This window comes from Kwoniella europaea, chromosome 3, assembly GCF_036810445.1.
Source record: "Kwoniella europaea PYCC6329 chromosome 3, complete sequence".
NCBI lineage: Eukaryota > Fungi > Basidiomycota > Tremellomycetes > Tremellales > Cryptococcaceae > Kwoniella > Kwoniella europaea.
In genome coordinates, this window is record NC_089489.1 from 1,922,992 (window position 1) to 1,940,403 (window position 17,412).

Genomic DNA, 17,412 nt, shown 5'->3' on the forward strand with positions numbered 1-17,412 from the left:
GATATCTTCTCGTTGTTAAATATTGTTACCTTTCGATATCTTCCAGTACATATTCCAGCATTAATGAATAATAAATAATGACCAATTGCCTCATTTCGAGAACGAGAATATAATCAACATACATACACACTCGTATCAACTTGTATCTAACCAAATATATTACCCAAAACATCATCCATCCCTTTACCTTGCAAAGTCTTACTTTTCTCTATGACCGGTCTCTGTCTGTACGAACTACCTTTTCCTTCCTCAGCACCAGTACCATCCTTCTGCAGTTCATCCTGCTTTCCCGATTGTGCTTTCTTGGCCTTTCGTTTATCGAGTACACGAGCCAGTTCGACATTCTTCAGATACTCTGCTTGTTCGGCTTTGGAGCGGGTTATCTCGGTTCGGAGTCTTGCTTGATGAGCTTGTCTTTCGTATGCTAATTATCGTAAAGGATCAATGAGCTCGTTTTAAACAAAATTCTCAAATTGATGCTCCTGAGTTGGACAAATGAAATTGTTAAACTTACCAATCTGTTCACCTAGCATCTCCCACTTAAACCCACTCAGATACTTCATCGTCCATATATCGTCCCTCCACTTATCTCCTTTCTTCCCACCTATCACCTGAGCATTCAACATGGAAGCCACAGTCTTAGCTACGGATTTATCCAGGAATTCGACCCATGCTTCTGAGAAGTTCGCACTGGCGTGTTTCTGTTTCTTCTGTTGGGCAGCCGAGGGATTGTAGCCGGTTGGTGCTGGAGAAGAGTTAGCTTCGTTGACTTGCTGGATGAGAATAAGAGCTGAACTCGGTATAATGTTCGTCTTTTACATGAGAGGTAATGATGAATAGGATGGGAATCGGATAAAGTGATACAAATATGAATATGGAAAGTATATATAAGAAGGGCTGTTGTATATGGTGAAAGACGGACGAGTATGGATGCTCATGACACGAATATCAAGACGATACAGACCCGGATCGTGAACCCGAATCATCAAGTCGAGTTTTCGAATCAAGCAAACGAAAAGAATAAATCACTTGATATTTGAAAAGATTTGTTTGAATGTAGACTCACCATCACGTCTTTGCGCATAGACTTTCCCAATCTCACCCCACCTTCCCATCAGATGCCTGACCTTCTGAGGCGTCATTCCAGGAGGTAATCTAGAGATATAAACTATCCCTGGTGTTAATGTCTTACTCTTCTTTTTCTTCTTGGGTATAGCGCCAGCATGCTTGTCATCATCTTCGTTCAATTTGATCTTCGAAGAGGACGGCTCATTTGGGTTCGGGTGATCCTGCTCGTCAGAATCGATTTCAGAAGACCGAGCCCGTTTCTTATCTAGTGTTGAGTCCGACATTGCCAACTTGACTTCGAACGTCACAAGGATTTTGATGTGTTATATATCATAAGCTATCTACGGATTTGAGTTCATGGTTTAGTGTTGTAGAAGACAAGAAAAGTTGCGAAAAAAACACAAAACACCGTCTTCGAAAGGTGGAGGTCAATCCTCCAACGGGATCAATCTTTACCTTTCGAAGACGCCAGACAGACGGTATGGTGGCGGAGCTTCAAGCTATTACTTGACTTTGGACACATATGATCCGAAGCCAATTGCTATATATCCACATGCTATGATCCGGTGATCTGTAACAAAATCGAGTAAGAAAGGAGGTTCTTCTCCTCTGAAAGGACAGTAATTTATGACATGACAGGAAAAGTCGTTGAAACGCAATATGATCTGATCATACATTTACCCCCCAATTCTCAATCGACCGAGAGGAAAGGTTTAGGCGAGCTCACTAGACGAGGCTTTGCGTCATCCAAAGGAGGGAATGGAGTTAGTAGACAAGGTCAGGATCCATTTCCAATAAAGAGGAGGAGAAGTGACACAATGTATGGTCCTTCTTGTTTGTTGTCTCGCTGACACCCAATTTTAGATCTCAGATCTAAGTTCAGTACAGTACTGTGCTGGGAAATACGCCAGGGCTTCTCTGACGGACCACACAACAGGGAAGGACAGCAGAAGTAGCTTGCAAACAGTATGATCATATTTACTAATCAACTCACGGCTCACATCTGGCTGACTTTCCTGATGGCAAAGCCAACAAGATATATAAAAAGATCAGCTGGAATCTTACAAAACAGACACTATCTCTCGACAATCCATCCAATACTCCACATCACAGCTCATCTCTCCTCTGTTTGTAAACATCCTCAAAAACCTTATCACTTAAAAGTCAGATCTCAATAGAAAGATCCAACCAGGATGGCCGACAGGAGGCCTCCTACAAACTCTTATGGTACTACCGTCAGTTCCGCCAGAACCCCAGGTAGTACAACTTCTAGTACTACTACCTCTTCCGGTTCACGATATGCCGCTTTGAGGGGTAGCACGAACCAAGATGGATATACGGTGGTCACTCAGGATGGACTGAGGAGAGATGGTACTCTAGACTACAAGCTCGGACAGAGGTAAGTAACCCAAGACACACGGTTCAATGCGTACACTCCCACGTACGATGAGTTAGTGGTTCTGACGATATAGCAGCTCCACAGCATCTCAAGGAACCAAGCAAACAAAGACGACTGATACTAGCGCAGCCTCTGGTTCTGGGACTAGTACCAGAAGGAATAACACGTTTGAGCTGTGGGGAAGCGATGACGAATCTCAATAGTAGCTTAGATAATGATCATGCTGAGTGGTACAAGGTTCTGCATCATCGTAGGTTGACTCGAATCATGTTTTGTCTTCATCATCGATAGTTTACCGTACTTCATACGGTGTTGTGAATACTAGACTACCCATGCATTGCTTTGCTTGTTTGTTCCGTTTTTCATAGGTATACTAGAGATATCGTGTTCGAGCGATATTAGTGGATCCAAGATTTGTGGATCCAAGGTACTGTATCACGGAGTCGCGGTTCGAAATTTCGAAAACCTCTGAAATTATATCTTGTAAGTGTAACATCTTTGTCATAAGTTTACGGAAAGTTATTTGATACATTGTGATTATAAATCCATTACGAGATTATGGAATTATACTTGTATCTTCGAATCTTGTGATCATACACCTTTACATACACCTTTCAGATCCTCTTTCTCAATCGATATTCCCGAACGATTTTCCATTGTTTATAATCGATCTATCCCTTAGTGATAGGAACATCGGTACATTGGAAATCCAGAGTACTTTCATCCTGTAAATTCGCACATAGATACTTGCCACTTCCAACCGTACCGTTCTTAGGGGACAATTGAGTTCCAGAAGCAGTAATATCGACACATTCAGCTGAACATTCCAGAGTCGCGACGGTGTTATTGGGTACAAGGCCTGAGGCGGATCCGGAGATGTTGATAAAGTGAACGTCGGAGATGGATACTGCGATCAGAGACAAGTTGTATCAGCGACGAGTGATGAGAGAAGGTTTTGTGGATGGAACGGTGTTGGTCGGAGGTACTTACAAGTCGATGGATGATCTTGACATCTGAAGTGCATCGGTATCTCATCAGTAATCTATGATAAATCCCAGGGACAACAGAGATAAGTACGTACTGTTGTGCAGAAGATGAATAGCATTGAGTCAAATATATAGGATTATCGACATCTATTTCGACCAACAAATCATCAACCATCATTGTGTACGAGTACGTTGATATTTAAGACTCACTGTCATTGACGAAATCTTGGAAAGTGACATTCTTGACGTAACCTACTCCACCACCTGAGATAGACTTCGTATCGTTCGATCCGCCAAACACTTTGATTCGAGCTCCGTTCTGGGCGTTGGACATGGAAATATTTCGAACGTAAACGTTTGCGACGATGTCGGCTGAAGAAATACGATGATCAGTATACCACCGCCAATAAATCAAGGCTTGCAAAGCTTGCGAAATGCGTTATGTATGTGGGCGAACACTCACTTTCACCTGCATATTGACCCAATGATCCAACTGATATACCATGCGAACCACTTAAAAACAGTGAGGTAGATGATCAGTGCTTCGATAGATACATTGCACCATCTGACGTGATGATAGAGAAGTCCACTCACTTGCAAACCATATTCTCGACAGTCATATAAGTAGAATTAGGTTTGAATGATACACTAAATCAAGCCTTCATCAGCACGAGATAAAATGTCATCAAGGAGATTGCATGACTTACCAATCATCACCGTTCTGTACATTCGAATCTCTCACAGTGACATAACTTGATCTGTAGATATCCCATCCATCCGAATTGGCAGCTTCGGCAGATTCGTTTGATGAGATTGATCGGATTTGGATATTCGAGTATGTGACGTCGGTAGATTGATAGACGAAACTGCAACCAAACACGGTACGACTCAGCATTACCTCATACATCGCTTCCACGATAATATTGAGCTTAGGCAGGTCATAAGGGATGATGCACTCACTTATGCCAGAAAGGAGAATTAATGACGCTGATATCGTCTACGATGACATTACTTGCATTTCCAACTGTCAACGGAATGGGCCTGGCGAACGTTCGAGAAGATCCTCCTGCGACTCCAGCATTCTTGTTCTGGGCGTAGTAATCCCACCAAGCTACGACACCCCATGAGTATGCAAGTCTCTAGCTGATAGAGGGAAGACTCACTTTGACCATTTGCGTCGATCGTACCTCCACCATGAAGGGTGATACCAGATCCACTGTATAGAATCGTCAGCTTTGTTGACTCATGATAGATGGTGATCGCTTACCTGAAGAACCAGTAGGTTGTGGCATTTTGCTAGAGACACAATCATTAGTTCGGTATCCTACAGGACAATACCAAGGACAGGATCACTCACATAAGTCAGGTAGATACTTGCTGGACTCCAATATTCAATATCGGGAACGTAACTTATCGCACCAGTCAACCTTACTTCCACGTTGTTGAGGTAAGTTTGAAGAACGGTGTTGACTGTGTAATAACCTGGAAGGTTGATCAGAGCAGTCGAGCCACAAAGATTGAAGGCGTATAAGAGATTAGGACCATCATCTTGTCCACCTCCCATTGGCTGTACAACAAGTTCATCAGCTTCATGATCAGACAGAAGTGGAGCAGTAGACGACATACTTTTACTGTACACACTGACCCTTCTACGGTGACGTAGGGATTATTCGAAGTCCATCTTCTTCCGAGAGAAGGTGTAGATGTGGACCTTTCCTTGTGGAAATACCCTGTAGCAGCGGAAGTAACATCGATGGTCGCCAGTGTGGCGAGTAAGGCGGCGAAAGCTTTCATTGTGACAAAGTAGATCGTAGATCGTCAGATAGAGGAAGAAGGGATACCTTTCTTCATCTTTTGCTTGTTTCTCTCTATATACCATCTCTTCTGTCCTACTGCTCGTCCATCGTCAAGACAGAAACTTGATGAAATCCGCCATCGGCCCGCTCGGCCCATCTTCACCTTCCAACTTCCAAAGATACTCTTGGCTCTAGCTCAAAATAGCAATCATCGTTCTGATCCCCTCCACTTTTCTGAGATGGTTCCTCATGTTGTCAGCTGATGAAGACTGGAATCAAGCATAATTTCAACGAGGTGACATGCGATTCCAGTGAAATTAGCTCCGGAAATCAAAGATCCATCGATCCAACCTCCACTTTACCACCTTGACAAACCGGTTTGGAGATGAGCCGAAACGGTCATCCCCGATGAGATCACGTGAGAGAGCGGGCCGGGCCACATCCGCTGAAGTGACGGGATTATTCGGCGTCATCCTGGTTATGCAGTCGAGAAATTGCGGGTCTCCACAGTGCGAAGTTTTAAATGAGAGGAGTGGTTAATGTAACGGGAGTAGATGGGATATGACGGATGGGATCCAGGGTCACACGGTGGGAAGCTAGTGACTCAAGTGACGTTTACAGCTCTACTCTCTCTCCCCAAGGTAATCTTTTTATCTATCTGTGAAAGAAAACATTCTTCTCTCTTCTTTTCTTTTCCAACAGCTTATACATCTCTTGAAAAACTTATTCTGTAACTACACCAACTGAACATGTGAGCTCAACATCACTCTGACTAACATCAAGATCCCTGCTGACATCTCACTGCAGATTTACAAACTCCAGATAATGTCTGCCAAAGGTGCTCTCTCTATCGTCCCCGTAAGTTATCAAACGTTCTTTCTCACATCTTCATATCTTTCAGCGGTTCCCAAAACAACCATTGACTTTTGCTTTCCTCGCAGGCCGGTGTCCTTTCCGGTGATGACACCCGAAAACTCTTCACATACGCTAGAGACAACAAAGTGAGTATTCTTCTGTCATGAGCGATGAACCGACGACCTCGGAATCATTGAAACCTAATTCCCCTTTCATCTGTGTCTTTTGAACTCAGCTGACTGTATCTTGCTTTACAGTTCGCCATCCCCGTATGTACACATCTCGCTGCCAGATAGCACTATTATCTCTTTGCTGACCTAGTAGCTTTGTTCTATTGGATTCTTCGATATATAGGCTATCGTAAGTTTTCAGACACCTCGCTTAGATATGAGGATTGTGAGCTGATGAGGTCATCATTTATCTTTTCTTTTTTCCTGCTTCACCGTACAGAACGTAACCTCCTCATCAACCGTCAACGCTACCCTTGAAGCTGCCAAAGCTATCAATTCCCCTATCATCATTCAACTCTCCCAAGGTGGTGCTGCCTTCTTTGCCGGTAAAGGTCTCCCCAACGGTAACCAAGAAGCTTCCATCGCTGGTGCCGTCGCTGCTGCCCACTTTGTTCGATCAATCGCCCCTTCTTACGGCATGTGAGTCCACTGCCGCATCATCAAGATCTCTAGAATTAAGACTGACAAGAGATTCTATACAAATAGCCCCGTTGTCCTCCACACCGACCACTGTGCCAAGAAGCTCCTCCCTTGGTTCGATGGTATGCTCGACGCCGATGAGGCTTACTTCAAGGAACACGGTGTCCCTCTTTTCTCGTGAGTCGTCTCTTATCCTAGAACCCTTACTCATGCTGATCTTGTATTCAGTTCTCACATGCTGGACTTGTCCGAGGAATCCAAGGAGGACAACATCAAGGACTGTGTTTTCTACTTCAAGCGAATGGCCAAGATGAACCGTAAGTTTAGCTAGTAGTATCATGCAACCGGTGCTCCAGCTGATAATTCGCTTAGAATGGCTCGAGATGGAAATTGGTATTACCGGTGGTGAGGAGGATGGTGTCGACAACACCTCAGTTGACAACAACTCCCTTTACACTCAACCCGAAGACATCTGGGATGTCTACTCCGCCCTCGCCGCCATCTCCCCGAACTTCTCCATCGCTGCCGGTTTCGGTAACGTCCACGGTGTTTACAAGCCCGGAAACGTCGTTCTCCGACCAGAACTCCTCGGTAAGCACCAAGCTTACGCCGCTGAGCAACTCAAGGGCGAGAAGGGCGACAAACCTCTGTGAGTGCGATTTCCATCCTTTTTCTAATCATTTGCCCTTTTGTGTTCCACACCCCCACGCTACCCAAATAGACAGTGCCCGGATTTCCATCAATGAGATACCGAGGCGATCCGGTCAGCGAAGAAGAATGATTTAAACATCACATTTAGAGCTTGCTTCCTCTACCCTTCAATGTCATTGTACTACGGTGCAATGAGCGCTCAACGTTATTTACTGGCTCCTTTTGAGCGGTGTTAGCAGAGTGCGGGTCGTGGGGAAGGAGGTGTCATATTGATGTCACATCCCGTCGCATATAGGCAATGGCTATTCATTGTCAAAAGCTACTTGCTGATCAGTTTGATTGTTTCAGATACCTCGTCTTCCACGGTGGTTCCGGATCTACCAAGGAGGAAATCAAGACTGCCGTCGTCAACGGTGTTGTCAAGATGAACGTTGATACCGATATTCAATTCGCTTACTTGTCCGGTGTCAGAGACTTCGTCCTTAAGAAGGCCGAATACCTCAAGACCCAAGTTGGTAACCCTGAAGGAGCCGATAAGCCCAACAAGAAGCAATACGACCCCCGAGTCTGGGTTAGAGAAGGTGAGAAGACCATGGTTGAGCGAGTTAAGGAAGCTTGTGTCGATCTCGGTAACGAGAACAGAGCTTAAGTGATTTTGAGAAGTGACAGTGAAAAAGTATAGTTTTGTAGCTTGATATCAATATGATGTAGTTTTGAGAAGCAGCTTAAAGTAAGATGAGAAGTCAATGCATATGATTCCCTTGATAATGTCCATGACTACTTAGTGTGTGTACACTGTTATAGTTTTCCACGGACCTCTTTGCCACTGACCATTGCTCTAGGTAGCACAATCAAGATGGATATCGATAATCGGTGAGGTAGGGTTCGAAGGAAAAGAATACACTCGTAGTGACAGGTCCAAACGAGTTATGACATGAACCGACCTTTTACGTTTCTTGCTCCGAAAATGGATTGGATAACGTTGTACTGTATATTCCCGCTCATGACCATGATGAAAGGTTACTACTACTACTGTATAATGCACCCAAAGATCTAAGTTGACGGGATTTTCAATGCGTGGTTATGGTTAGAGGGAAGAACACACAAGTCGAGTTGAGCCGAGCAAATAAATGCCTTTCACGTTGAAGGTGAAAAAGGTATATAATGAGTTGTTGTGGTTTCCATCATTGCCCCCGGAACAGATCAGCTAAGCTCAGATCATATGATGTTCAAGTCTAGTTTTGTTTAAACCGCTCAAGTAATCACTTATCCAGTATTCCACCTCTGTTGATAAAATCCTATGCACTTCATAAGCTCATCAGCAGTGTTGTTGTTCAGCTTACTTGCATCTCCCCTATTACACATTAACATCGATTTATGCAAAATTGAAGTTAGTAACCTATCCACAAGGGCACTGAGCATGCACCAAATAGAGTTCAACACACCCTACTCGGGTGCATCTTCACACCCCATCAAGCATCAAGCGAGATCTTGGGATCTGCATTTTCGTTCGCGTATTACGAGTATTATAGCATAACAACATATTCAAGTAGTATTCGAGTAATTCTGCCTATTTGAAATACTGTACAGTACTGTACATATGCTTTCTGTCCATTGCTTTTTTTTTTGGAATGTCCCATCGACCGACATCTTCAACCAATTCCTGCATCATCATTACTTCTTAACGGTAACAGTCGCCGTACTACTAGACCCTCTTGTTATACTAGGGCGTTTGGAATTGATAGCTCTCAACGCAGGACTTTTCGTCGGGTTGTTGGGACCGGTCCCACCGGATATCGAAAACGATTTCGATCTTCTATTACCATTCTGCTTGATAGTCTTCTTCTTATCTTCTACCATCTCATCATCGTCTCCATCTCCATGTCCCATCTCATCGTCATCCCCTTCTTCAAGAGGTTCTCCATTTTCATCCAATAAGATATCTTCATCTAATGGATTAGGTGGAGGATCAAATTCATCTTCTTCACCTTCTCTCCAATCAAATTCCAATATATCCCCCTCTCCCTCCCCTTCCCCTTCATCATCCTCTCCTCCCAAATCGTCACTTGCGATTCTCAATCTTCTAACTTCCTCTCTCAATCTCTCGATGTAATCATCCCGTCTTTCAACCCTTTCTTTCAACTTCTCTATATACTCGTTTCCAAATCGTAACAATGCAACTTTCGATACTCCCCTATTGGGATTATCATCCGGTACCAGACTACTCTTGGGTAGTAATCGAGGTGCTGAAGATCCAGGTATAGGTTCACCGGATTCGGGATCTAAAGCCTCAACGTTGATAGGAGGTAATAACAATCTCAACTCGTCGAATCCAGCTTTTAGGGAATCTCGTCGCTTTTGCTCAGCCGCTTTATGAGACGTCTTGCGGTTCTCTGGTTCAGTAGGTGGGGGAGGTGGTTTGGCCGCTACAGTATCAGAGCATATACGGAAAGATCAATGACAATTCACTAAACCTGATAAAGAAACACCCACCTGCTTTGGAAGAAGCTGCGCTCTGAGGTCGAATTGCCAACGCCCTCTTTCCACCACCTACAGGAACCAATTTCCCAGCCGTCTTCTTATTTCCTGCTCCTCCAGCGGTGTTACCATTAGTGCCATTCTGCTTCCGCGTCATTCGATTGGAAGTACCAGACGAACCTCTCTTGGGAGGGGGTGGCGGAGGAGCGACTGCACCATGACCACTGTGTTCATCCAAACTAATATCGTTGTTCGTGATGGGAGGGGCAGAAGCGAGATTCATCAGACTTGCAGGAGTCATTGGAGCTACACCTTTTCTACTTTTGGTACTTCCACTGGTGGGTACAGGTGGGGGAGGCATCATATGGCTTAGATCGACTGGAGAAGGGGTTGAAGCGGATGACATTGATGCACCGCTTGGAGCAAGGTTGCGATGCTCGATAGCCGATGGAGGGAGATATCCCATATTGATCATACTCGGTGGTGGGTTCGGATGGAATTTCTGTACAGCAGGTGAAGTAGGTACTGAAAAGGTTCCATTTCCATTCATGGTCGTTCCGGAAGGTACTCTTTGATGTGATCTATGGTTGGTAGGTTTCAACATTGGGCTGGGTCTAGATTTGGCCGGTAACGAATGTCGGTGCGGTCCCGCACCTGAACTGATAGGTATCAAAGCTGGTGAAGCCAATATTGTCGAATGACCTGCACTGGACGAATTACCCATCGAAGGTGATTGATAATTTGGCTGGGCCGATTGACCGATATTCTGAGGATCACCATCAAGCATTCCGACGAGAGCACGAAGATAGTCCGGATCACTCAAATCGGCACCTGTCTGAGGTCCTAGAGCTGGAGAGAGGGTTTGCTGAGCACCACCGCTGGATCCGACAGGGTTCAAGGCTGGCGAAGAGAGTGCGCTAAGGGGATGGGGAGTACGAGATTGTTGAGCATTAAAAGCAGGAGAGAAATGCTGTCGGTGCATGTGCTGTTGTGACATTCGATGGGTGGCTTCGAGAGCGGGCGATGTGAGAGGTGAGAAAAAGCCTGAGTTGGGTGTCACCCCTGCGCCAGGAGTCGATACCCCTCTGGAAGGACCAGCTGAAGGAGGATTAGACCCTATGAATGGTGAACTGTTAGATGCTGCTACGACAGCAGCGGCTGTAGCTTGCATTTCCAACTGCCGCTGTTGAAGCATGGCAAGCTGTTCTTGAAACTGTCTTTGTTGTTCTTGTAGCTGTTCTAAGGGAGATCGATTGGCTCCATTCGAGTGAAGCTGGCCAGAAGGTGGCTGAGAGTTGAATGCGATTTGGGTGGAAGGTGAGTTGAAGGAGTTGGATGTTGATTGAGAGAGCGCGGGAGAAAGGAGGGGTAACATATTTGGCTTGAAAGATGAAACGGTCAATGACGGTTACATTTCGGTTGGACTCCATCCTGATGTATGCTGAAACCACTTACATCGCCTCCAAATTCCGATTGAGCACGAGCAAGCATCTCCAGATGGATAGGAGACATGGCTTCCTGTCGATTCTGCGGTATCAACTCTCCACTCGGTCCTGATAGCACACCAGACATGATCTTAGCTATGGACTGGGCATACACAGAGATGATCCTCAATGACTTACCGGGAGTCGGCATGCCTCCGAGGCCATTTGCCCAGCTCTTATCGACACTCCCTCTGTGTCTCAGTTTCTGTTCATCCTGATTCCCATTCTCATTCTGTATATACTGCTGTAACTGGGTGACCTGCGATGCGGGAGAAGCAAGGAACATTTGGGCGAGGGGGAATTGGGGATTATTTATGTCGAAGCCTAGAGGTGATTGCATATGTATCGATTGTAGCTGTAGTCCATCGTAAGCGAAAAGATGAGCATCTGATTAGGAAAAGAAATAAAATCTCACCTGCTGTTGAAGCAAAGCAGCCTGAGCAGCGTCATAATCTTGTCTATTCCCACCTAAACTATACCCCTCCTGCTGTGCCATACGATCTATATCAGGTTGATCCAGGTCCATTGCATTCTCTGTATCTGGTCGTATCCCGTTTCTACTCCTGATATCGTCTCCAGCATCTGCACTTGGATTTCTGGTTACGGTCGTTGAACTATTCTGCGACGTGGAAGAAGGTCCAGCATGACTGTTCTCCCATCGGTGCAATTGCTGATGAAGATACTGAGAATGGTTGTGATCCGGTACATCGCTCTGACTCTGGCTATCACCATGTATCTGCTGTTGCTGCTGATTTAGACTTTTCGGTGAAGTGATATCGTTATTATTCGACATGCCAGAATCTAATCCTGCTAAAGCTAAGAAATCCAAAGAGAATAACGCTTCTTGGTCCTGTCCTACCCCAGCTGCATTGTTAGAAGGTGAAGTCACATTTGAGGTAGTAGCTGATGTCGACATCTTCGACCTTCTCCAAAAATTGTCCGACCAGGCCGGATGGAGGCGATAGCAGCGTGGGCAAGAAAGGGAATTGACAAAGCACCGAGCTGAGCTCAACTGATGGTTCACCGTGTGTTGTTGTTGATGGCGATGATCGTGGTTGTTGCCTTTGTGTTTCAAGTCAAAGTCAAGTCAAATCAAAGCTCCAAATTCGTTGCTTTACTGGTCGTTTGATCCAAAATTTCGATGATGTTGATATTTCCAGTCAAGTGAAATATGCCTGATTAGATTGAGACGGACCTAGGGTAATGAGATGTTTAATCTTGACGAACGTGTGTGAGTCGGATGGTACTCGTAGCGTAGGGAATCTGATCCGATGAGTTCCTGTTCCCTACACAGTCTGTTGCTGTTGGTCTTGCGCTTTGTATGTCACTGATATTGGTAAAGCAGGTTCAGGTTCATCTGTGGAGGAGTTCGCTGTGAATGTGCATGCATATAAGACTATCTGCTATACGAGTATGGACTAAGATAAGTTTTTTGGGTTCATGGGCATGGTGCTTTGTACGTACACTCTCTCATGCTTGCTAGTTAGTGCATGCTGTAGTCGGAAAATTAGTTGCCTGTCTGGGTAATTAGCTGTTGTACCGAGGCGCCGGTGTCTTATTCCTTTCTGCATGCCCCATTCATTCAGTCCTGCACTACGAGTGATCTATTGTTCGTGTGGGTGGGTCTGAAACTTGGTCGCGTGCACGTGTGTAACATATCGACGAATCATCTTGATTTTTTTTTTCTTTTCCTTGCAATTTCGGTACAGGTGGAGATGGTGATGTCACGCGAGGTGGTCGCGATGGTAGCGCTAGCCGCTGAGGTTATACATAAACGAAGTAAATCTTTTCTCAGGCGTATTCCAACAGCCTCCCAGACCAGACCAACCTATGTCACTGTGAGTGAGCAGACAATATCCGAGCCAAACCAAAGTAAGGACATACCGTTGAGGCGGTCCGGCCGTATGGCGTCGCTATCGAGGAAGATGTATCGGAAACGAGCATCATGGAGTAGTCGGACCGGTTCATCGAGGCTACGGCGGATACTGTATCATTGACCTCTACACAACGAGATATCATACATCATGATCAACCACTCATTGCCACTTGAAAAGATGTAAAAGTAATATAGAAATTAACCTTGTTTCTGATTCGTCATCAATATGGATGGATGGTACGTACTACCTACCACCACTGACTCGACTTGACTTGGGAACATCCAACCTTGTTTTCATGCGGACCCGAGTGGCTAAATGATATATGAACAGTCTTTCCATCAACTCGTTTTCTAATTCCTTTCTCACATCTAGCTATCAAAATACAATTCACTCATCAAAATAGTATCACACTGATCTACTACATTGTATGGTAGGCCTTCAACAATGATTTCCTCCACATCTGCAACCCAACGAGCATTCGCAATAACCGACATCCTCACCAAGATCCTCTCACACCTAGACAACCCAGCTCTCTTTGCCACCTTATTAACATGTAAGACGTTCTTCGAAGCATCCACTCCGATATTGTACGAAACAATTACGATCAAATCCATAAGAGGTCCTCAAAACCCGTTATATCGATATCCACATCATCTCAAGAAGAAGATAATCGCTAATCAATGGACCAAAAACAATTCGGTAAATTTGATCAAAAGAGTCGATTTATACGTTCACAGACAATCTCAATGTCCTTATACAGTCAACAACACACGATATAACAATAATCCATTGTACAAGAATCCATTACCATTACCTAATCTGAAGATATTACATTTAGTAGGCGGACATCAACAATCCATCGCCAAAGAGGAAGAAGATCAATATTGCGATTCATCCACTTGTCCATTCGTGTTGAAACAATGCATGCTTGCTGAGAAAGTTATTATCAGACATTTGGATTTCAGACCTTTAAGGAAGATGGATAATTTACAGCAAGTGATATTGAAAATACGTCCATGTCAATTACCACGTTTGCTAGATAATTCATTCGATTCTACACTTATATCGGCCTTACCTTCTAGTGTGAAACATCTAAAGATAGTATGGTGGGACGAAAAACATTCATTCAAAGTGGATTGGCTCGAAGACGAACCTTTTGAATATACGACTTACCGATGGGGTACAACCAATTATACCACCAAACATGCGATAAAAAGATACAAGAGATGTGTGGACTGCGATCCAGTACAAGTGCAGGGTCATCATCGTTATTTCAATGAATATACATGGTTTGCTACGAGATTTCTCCAAGAGAAGCTAATCAAGTTGATGGAATTGATCAAACAATATACAAGTGTGAGGATAGTGGATATTATCAATTTTGATAAGACTGGTAAAATGGCTTTGACGATCAGGAAGGGTCCTGTTGAGGATGTTGAAGTGGATGATCTGAGGACGAAAATGACCGAAGCTTTCATAGAAGGTGAATCAGATAAAGGTAAGATGGATAGTTTGATCACGTATCCGAATAATATTGATATTAAAACTCGACCAGTCGATCGATCATACACCTCGACGAACGACGGCTTGGACCTGGATTTTACCAATCAACAGGAAGGGTTCAAGGTCCAGTACCTTTCGATGTCAGACTATTACTTCAACCCATCAAATAGGTGGGAAATAGATGAAGAGGAAGAAGAATATTGGAAATGCCGTCTTTTACCTTCACCCCGACTCGTGAATTACCGATACGAACTTGCCCAAGATAAGTATAACTCAATCGAACCCGATGTTTTGGAATTTCTGAGTGTATCAGTTTTGCAAGGTGAGATGGAAGATTGTCATAAAAGAAGGGAGGTGGAAGCCAAAAGCAGATCTCGTCGGTAGTATATTTCATTTAACTTTGTAGCATACATTTTGAGAGGATATCGACCGAAATCATTTTAGAAATAATCCGTTTTTGTCCCAATATATACTGTACTCAGATAGTTACCTACTGTGCATTCCATCCATATCTATGTAATGTATGTGACTTGTGACTGCTTCCTCATTCACATTGCTTTGTCTTGGTGGCGATTAGTGAGGTCATCAGGATCGAGTTCAGAGCTTCCCTACGTACGTACATACTCGCTGTAGCATGTAGTCAGGAATAAGGTTGTATCGTCGTTTGATCTGTGTATGACTCGAATTGGACGAAGGTATATATGGAGCCGTCTACAGTATTAGAGAATAGGTTTCCTTTGTTTTTACTTTTTCTATCTTCGTCCTTCCCACAATCGATAATTGTGTTGAAAACCCATAAACGCACAAACAACACTGTCATCATCATGTCTTATCCTCTCAATCCATACAAAATGACCCTCGCCTCTCAACGGGTAGCCTACACTTCCGATATCCTCCAACATGTCATATCCTTCTTACCCAGGGACTCACTATTCGCCACTCTATTGACCAATCGATTCTTTTACGGTATCACAGCAAAAATCCTCTACAGGCGGATCATCATCAATCCCTCAAATCAGCAAGGCATCCTACAACCGAAAGAGAAAGCGGGTAACAGCAATTCCGATTCTAGTTCCGATTCTAGTTCCGATGAAGACGATATGGAGTTGGAAATAGATCTAGAAAAAAGCACCAAGGTCACCAACCCGAAATCCAAGTTCAATCCCTTCATCGAAATGTCGCCATTCACCCAACACTTGTCAGAGGAATATACCAAACCCTTCCTCTTATCTCTCACTGATCGAATTGACTTATACCTCCATAAAGAGGAAGAATGTCCAAATCGTCGAAAGACCCTCACTGCTTTACCCAACTTGAGGGTATTGCACTTGGCAGGAGGACAACAGAGAAATGAATATCCAGAATGGGAAAGGGGTATAAGGAGAACAAATTTTGTAATCCCCTTTCATGTCCTTTCGTCTCTGGGGTATGTACACAGACGAAATGTGTGATCATCAGACAGCTTGATTTTAGACCGTTAAAGGATATGGAGAGGCTGGAAGAGGTTATAGTCAGGATTAGACCTTGTCAAATACCCATTTTAAGACCTTTCATTCAACTCTTCAAATCCAGGTCACGAAATGGACACGGATATCCTTCCTACCATGGTGATGAACGGGTATACAGGAATTACCATTTAGATCAAATCGTACTACCCCCGACAGTGAAGAGCCTGAAGATAGTTTGGTGGGATGAAAAGCATAATTTCAGAATTGATTGGAAATATGTGCAAGAGTATACGAGACGTTGTCAGAGAGTACCTGATAAGAGGTTATATAAGGATTGTGTAGGGTGTAGACCTTTGGAAGTCGATTCGAAATTAGGTTATCGTAGTCGTAGGTTTTCTGATCATCTCACGGGATCAGAATATGGCAGAGTATCCGCACAATCGACAGATCGAGATACGGAAGAAGAAAGACGACGATCGCAAATCCTCAGAGAAAAATTAGTTGATCTAATGAGACTGTTGAGTAAACAAGGGGGATTGAAGCATATTGAATTTGTCAATTTTGGCAAAACCGCTCAAATGGCAATTCCCGTAGAGAGCAGGAATGAATTGGAAATTGAAAAGGTGAAGGAAGAAATGAAGAAAGCTTTTTTGGCAGGTAGAAAAGAGCAATCAACCGATTCTTCAAATTTACACCCATTACAAACCCACGAAGATATAGAGCGCTCGAATGCAGACGATATCGAAATTAGATATCGCTCAATCCACGATTATTACCCTTCTGGATTCACCGGTATAGAATGCGATCCAGTCGAAGAAGAATACTGGCAAACCCGCTTCAACCCCGGAAGTGAACTGTCAGAGCTTCGTGCAGAGCTGGGACCTCTCATCTCCGACAGGTTCAGTGATTTCAGGGAAGAGGATTTAGAACTTCACAGTCAGAAGGAGTTGAAAGAAGAGCTGAAGCGCGCCAAGAGAAGGCAAGGGGAGCAAAGGATTTTAGATGATGGTGGGAAGACATGCGGGCCTCAATACAGAGGGTCGTTTGTAGTCACCTGCAGAAGATGATCTGTGGGGATGTTATACACGTCGAGGATCCAGTCATATATATGTATATGTATATAAATGTATATATAACTCTGATCTCCATGAATGAATGACATGACTTAGAAATTGATAACCACGAGGGGTGATCCAAGCTTACGCCACTTTGATGTC

At 44.1% G+C, this 17,412-nt stretch overlaps 7 protein-coding genes across 7 annotated transcripts; 4 read left to right on the top strand and 3 right to left on the bottom strand.

The window, feature by feature from the left end:
• Positions 1 to 146: 146 nt before the first annotated feature.
• Positions 147 to 1,352, bottom strand: V865_008575 (uncharacterized protein; the record flags this gene model as incomplete). Its single annotated transcript, XM_066232309.1, has 3 exons — positions 147 to 424; positions 515 to 745; positions 1,067 to 1,352. The coding sequence occupies 3 exons, from the start codon at positions 1,350 to 1,352 to the stop codon at positions 147 to 149; spliced, it is 795 nt and encodes a 264-aa protein (XP_066088406.1).
• Positions 1,353 to 2,261: 909 nt separating this feature from the next.
• Positions 2,262 to 2,670, top strand: V865_008576 (uncharacterized protein; the record flags this gene model as incomplete). The annotated part of the gene is made up of 2 exons (XM_066232310.1): positions 2,262 to 2,467; positions 2,544 to 2,670. 2 exons carry the CDS (start codon positions 2,262 to 2,264, stop codon positions 2,668 to 2,670), a joined length of 333 nt encoding a protein of 110 aa, XP_066088407.1.
• Positions 2,671 to 3,138: 468 nt separating this feature from the next.
• Positions 3,139 to 5,247, bottom strand: V865_008577 (uncharacterized protein; the record flags this gene model as incomplete). Its single annotated transcript, XM_066232311.1, has 12 exons — positions 3,139 to 3,374; positions 3,458 to 3,480; positions 3,549 to 3,600; positions 3,664 to 3,825; positions 3,917 to 3,966; positions 4,048 to 4,101; positions 4,161 to 4,319; positions 4,414 to 4,564; positions 4,617 to 4,669; positions 4,721 to 4,749; positions 4,811 to 5,020; positions 5,080 to 5,247. The coding sequence occupies 12 exons, from the start codon at positions 5,245 to 5,247 to the stop codon at positions 3,139 to 3,141; spliced, it is 1,347 nt and encodes a 448-aa protein (XP_066088408.1).
• An 827-nt stretch (positions 5,248 to 6,074) lies between these two features.
• V865_008578 (fructose-bisphosphate aldolase 1) lies at positions 6,075 to 8,054 on the top strand (the record flags this gene model as incomplete). The annotated part of the gene is made up of 7 exons (XM_066232312.1): positions 6,075 to 6,107; positions 6,191 to 6,250; positions 6,555 to 6,754; positions 6,821 to 6,931; positions 6,983 to 7,071; positions 7,127 to 7,403; positions 7,754 to 8,054. 7 exons carry the CDS (start codon positions 6,075 to 6,077, stop codon positions 8,052 to 8,054), a joined length of 1,071 nt encoding a protein of 356 aa, XP_066088409.1.
• A 1,025-nt stretch (positions 8,055 to 9,079) lies between these two features.
• On the bottom strand, positions 9,080 to 12,283 carry V865_008579 (uncharacterized protein; the record flags this gene model as incomplete). The annotated part of the gene is made up of 5 exons (XM_066232313.1): positions 9,080 to 9,831; positions 9,899 to 11,264; positions 11,339 to 11,436; positions 11,506 to 11,722; positions 11,783 to 12,283. The coding sequence occupies 5 exons, from the start codon at positions 12,281 to 12,283 to the stop codon at positions 9,080 to 9,082; spliced, it is 2,934 nt and encodes a 977-aa protein (XP_066088410.1).
• A 1,405-nt stretch (positions 12,284 to 13,688) lies between these two features.
• On the top strand, positions 13,689 to 15,131 carry V865_008580 (uncharacterized protein; the record flags this gene model as incomplete). The annotated part of the gene is made up of 1 exon (XM_066232314.1): positions 13,689 to 15,131. One exon carries the CDS (start codon positions 13,689 to 13,691, stop codon positions 15,129 to 15,131), a length of 1,443 nt encoding a protein of 480 aa, XP_066088411.1.
• A 440-nt stretch (positions 15,132 to 15,571) lies between these two features.
• V865_008581 (uncharacterized protein) lies at positions 15,572 to 17,262 on the top strand (the record flags this gene model as incomplete). The annotated part of the gene is made up of 2 exons (XM_066232315.1): positions 15,572 to 16,173; positions 16,221 to 17,262. 2 exons carry the CDS (start codon positions 15,572 to 15,574, stop codon positions 17,260 to 17,262), a joined length of 1,644 nt encoding a protein of 547 aa, XP_066088412.1.
• Between the last annotated feature and the right edge of the window lie 150 nt (positions 17,263 to 17,412).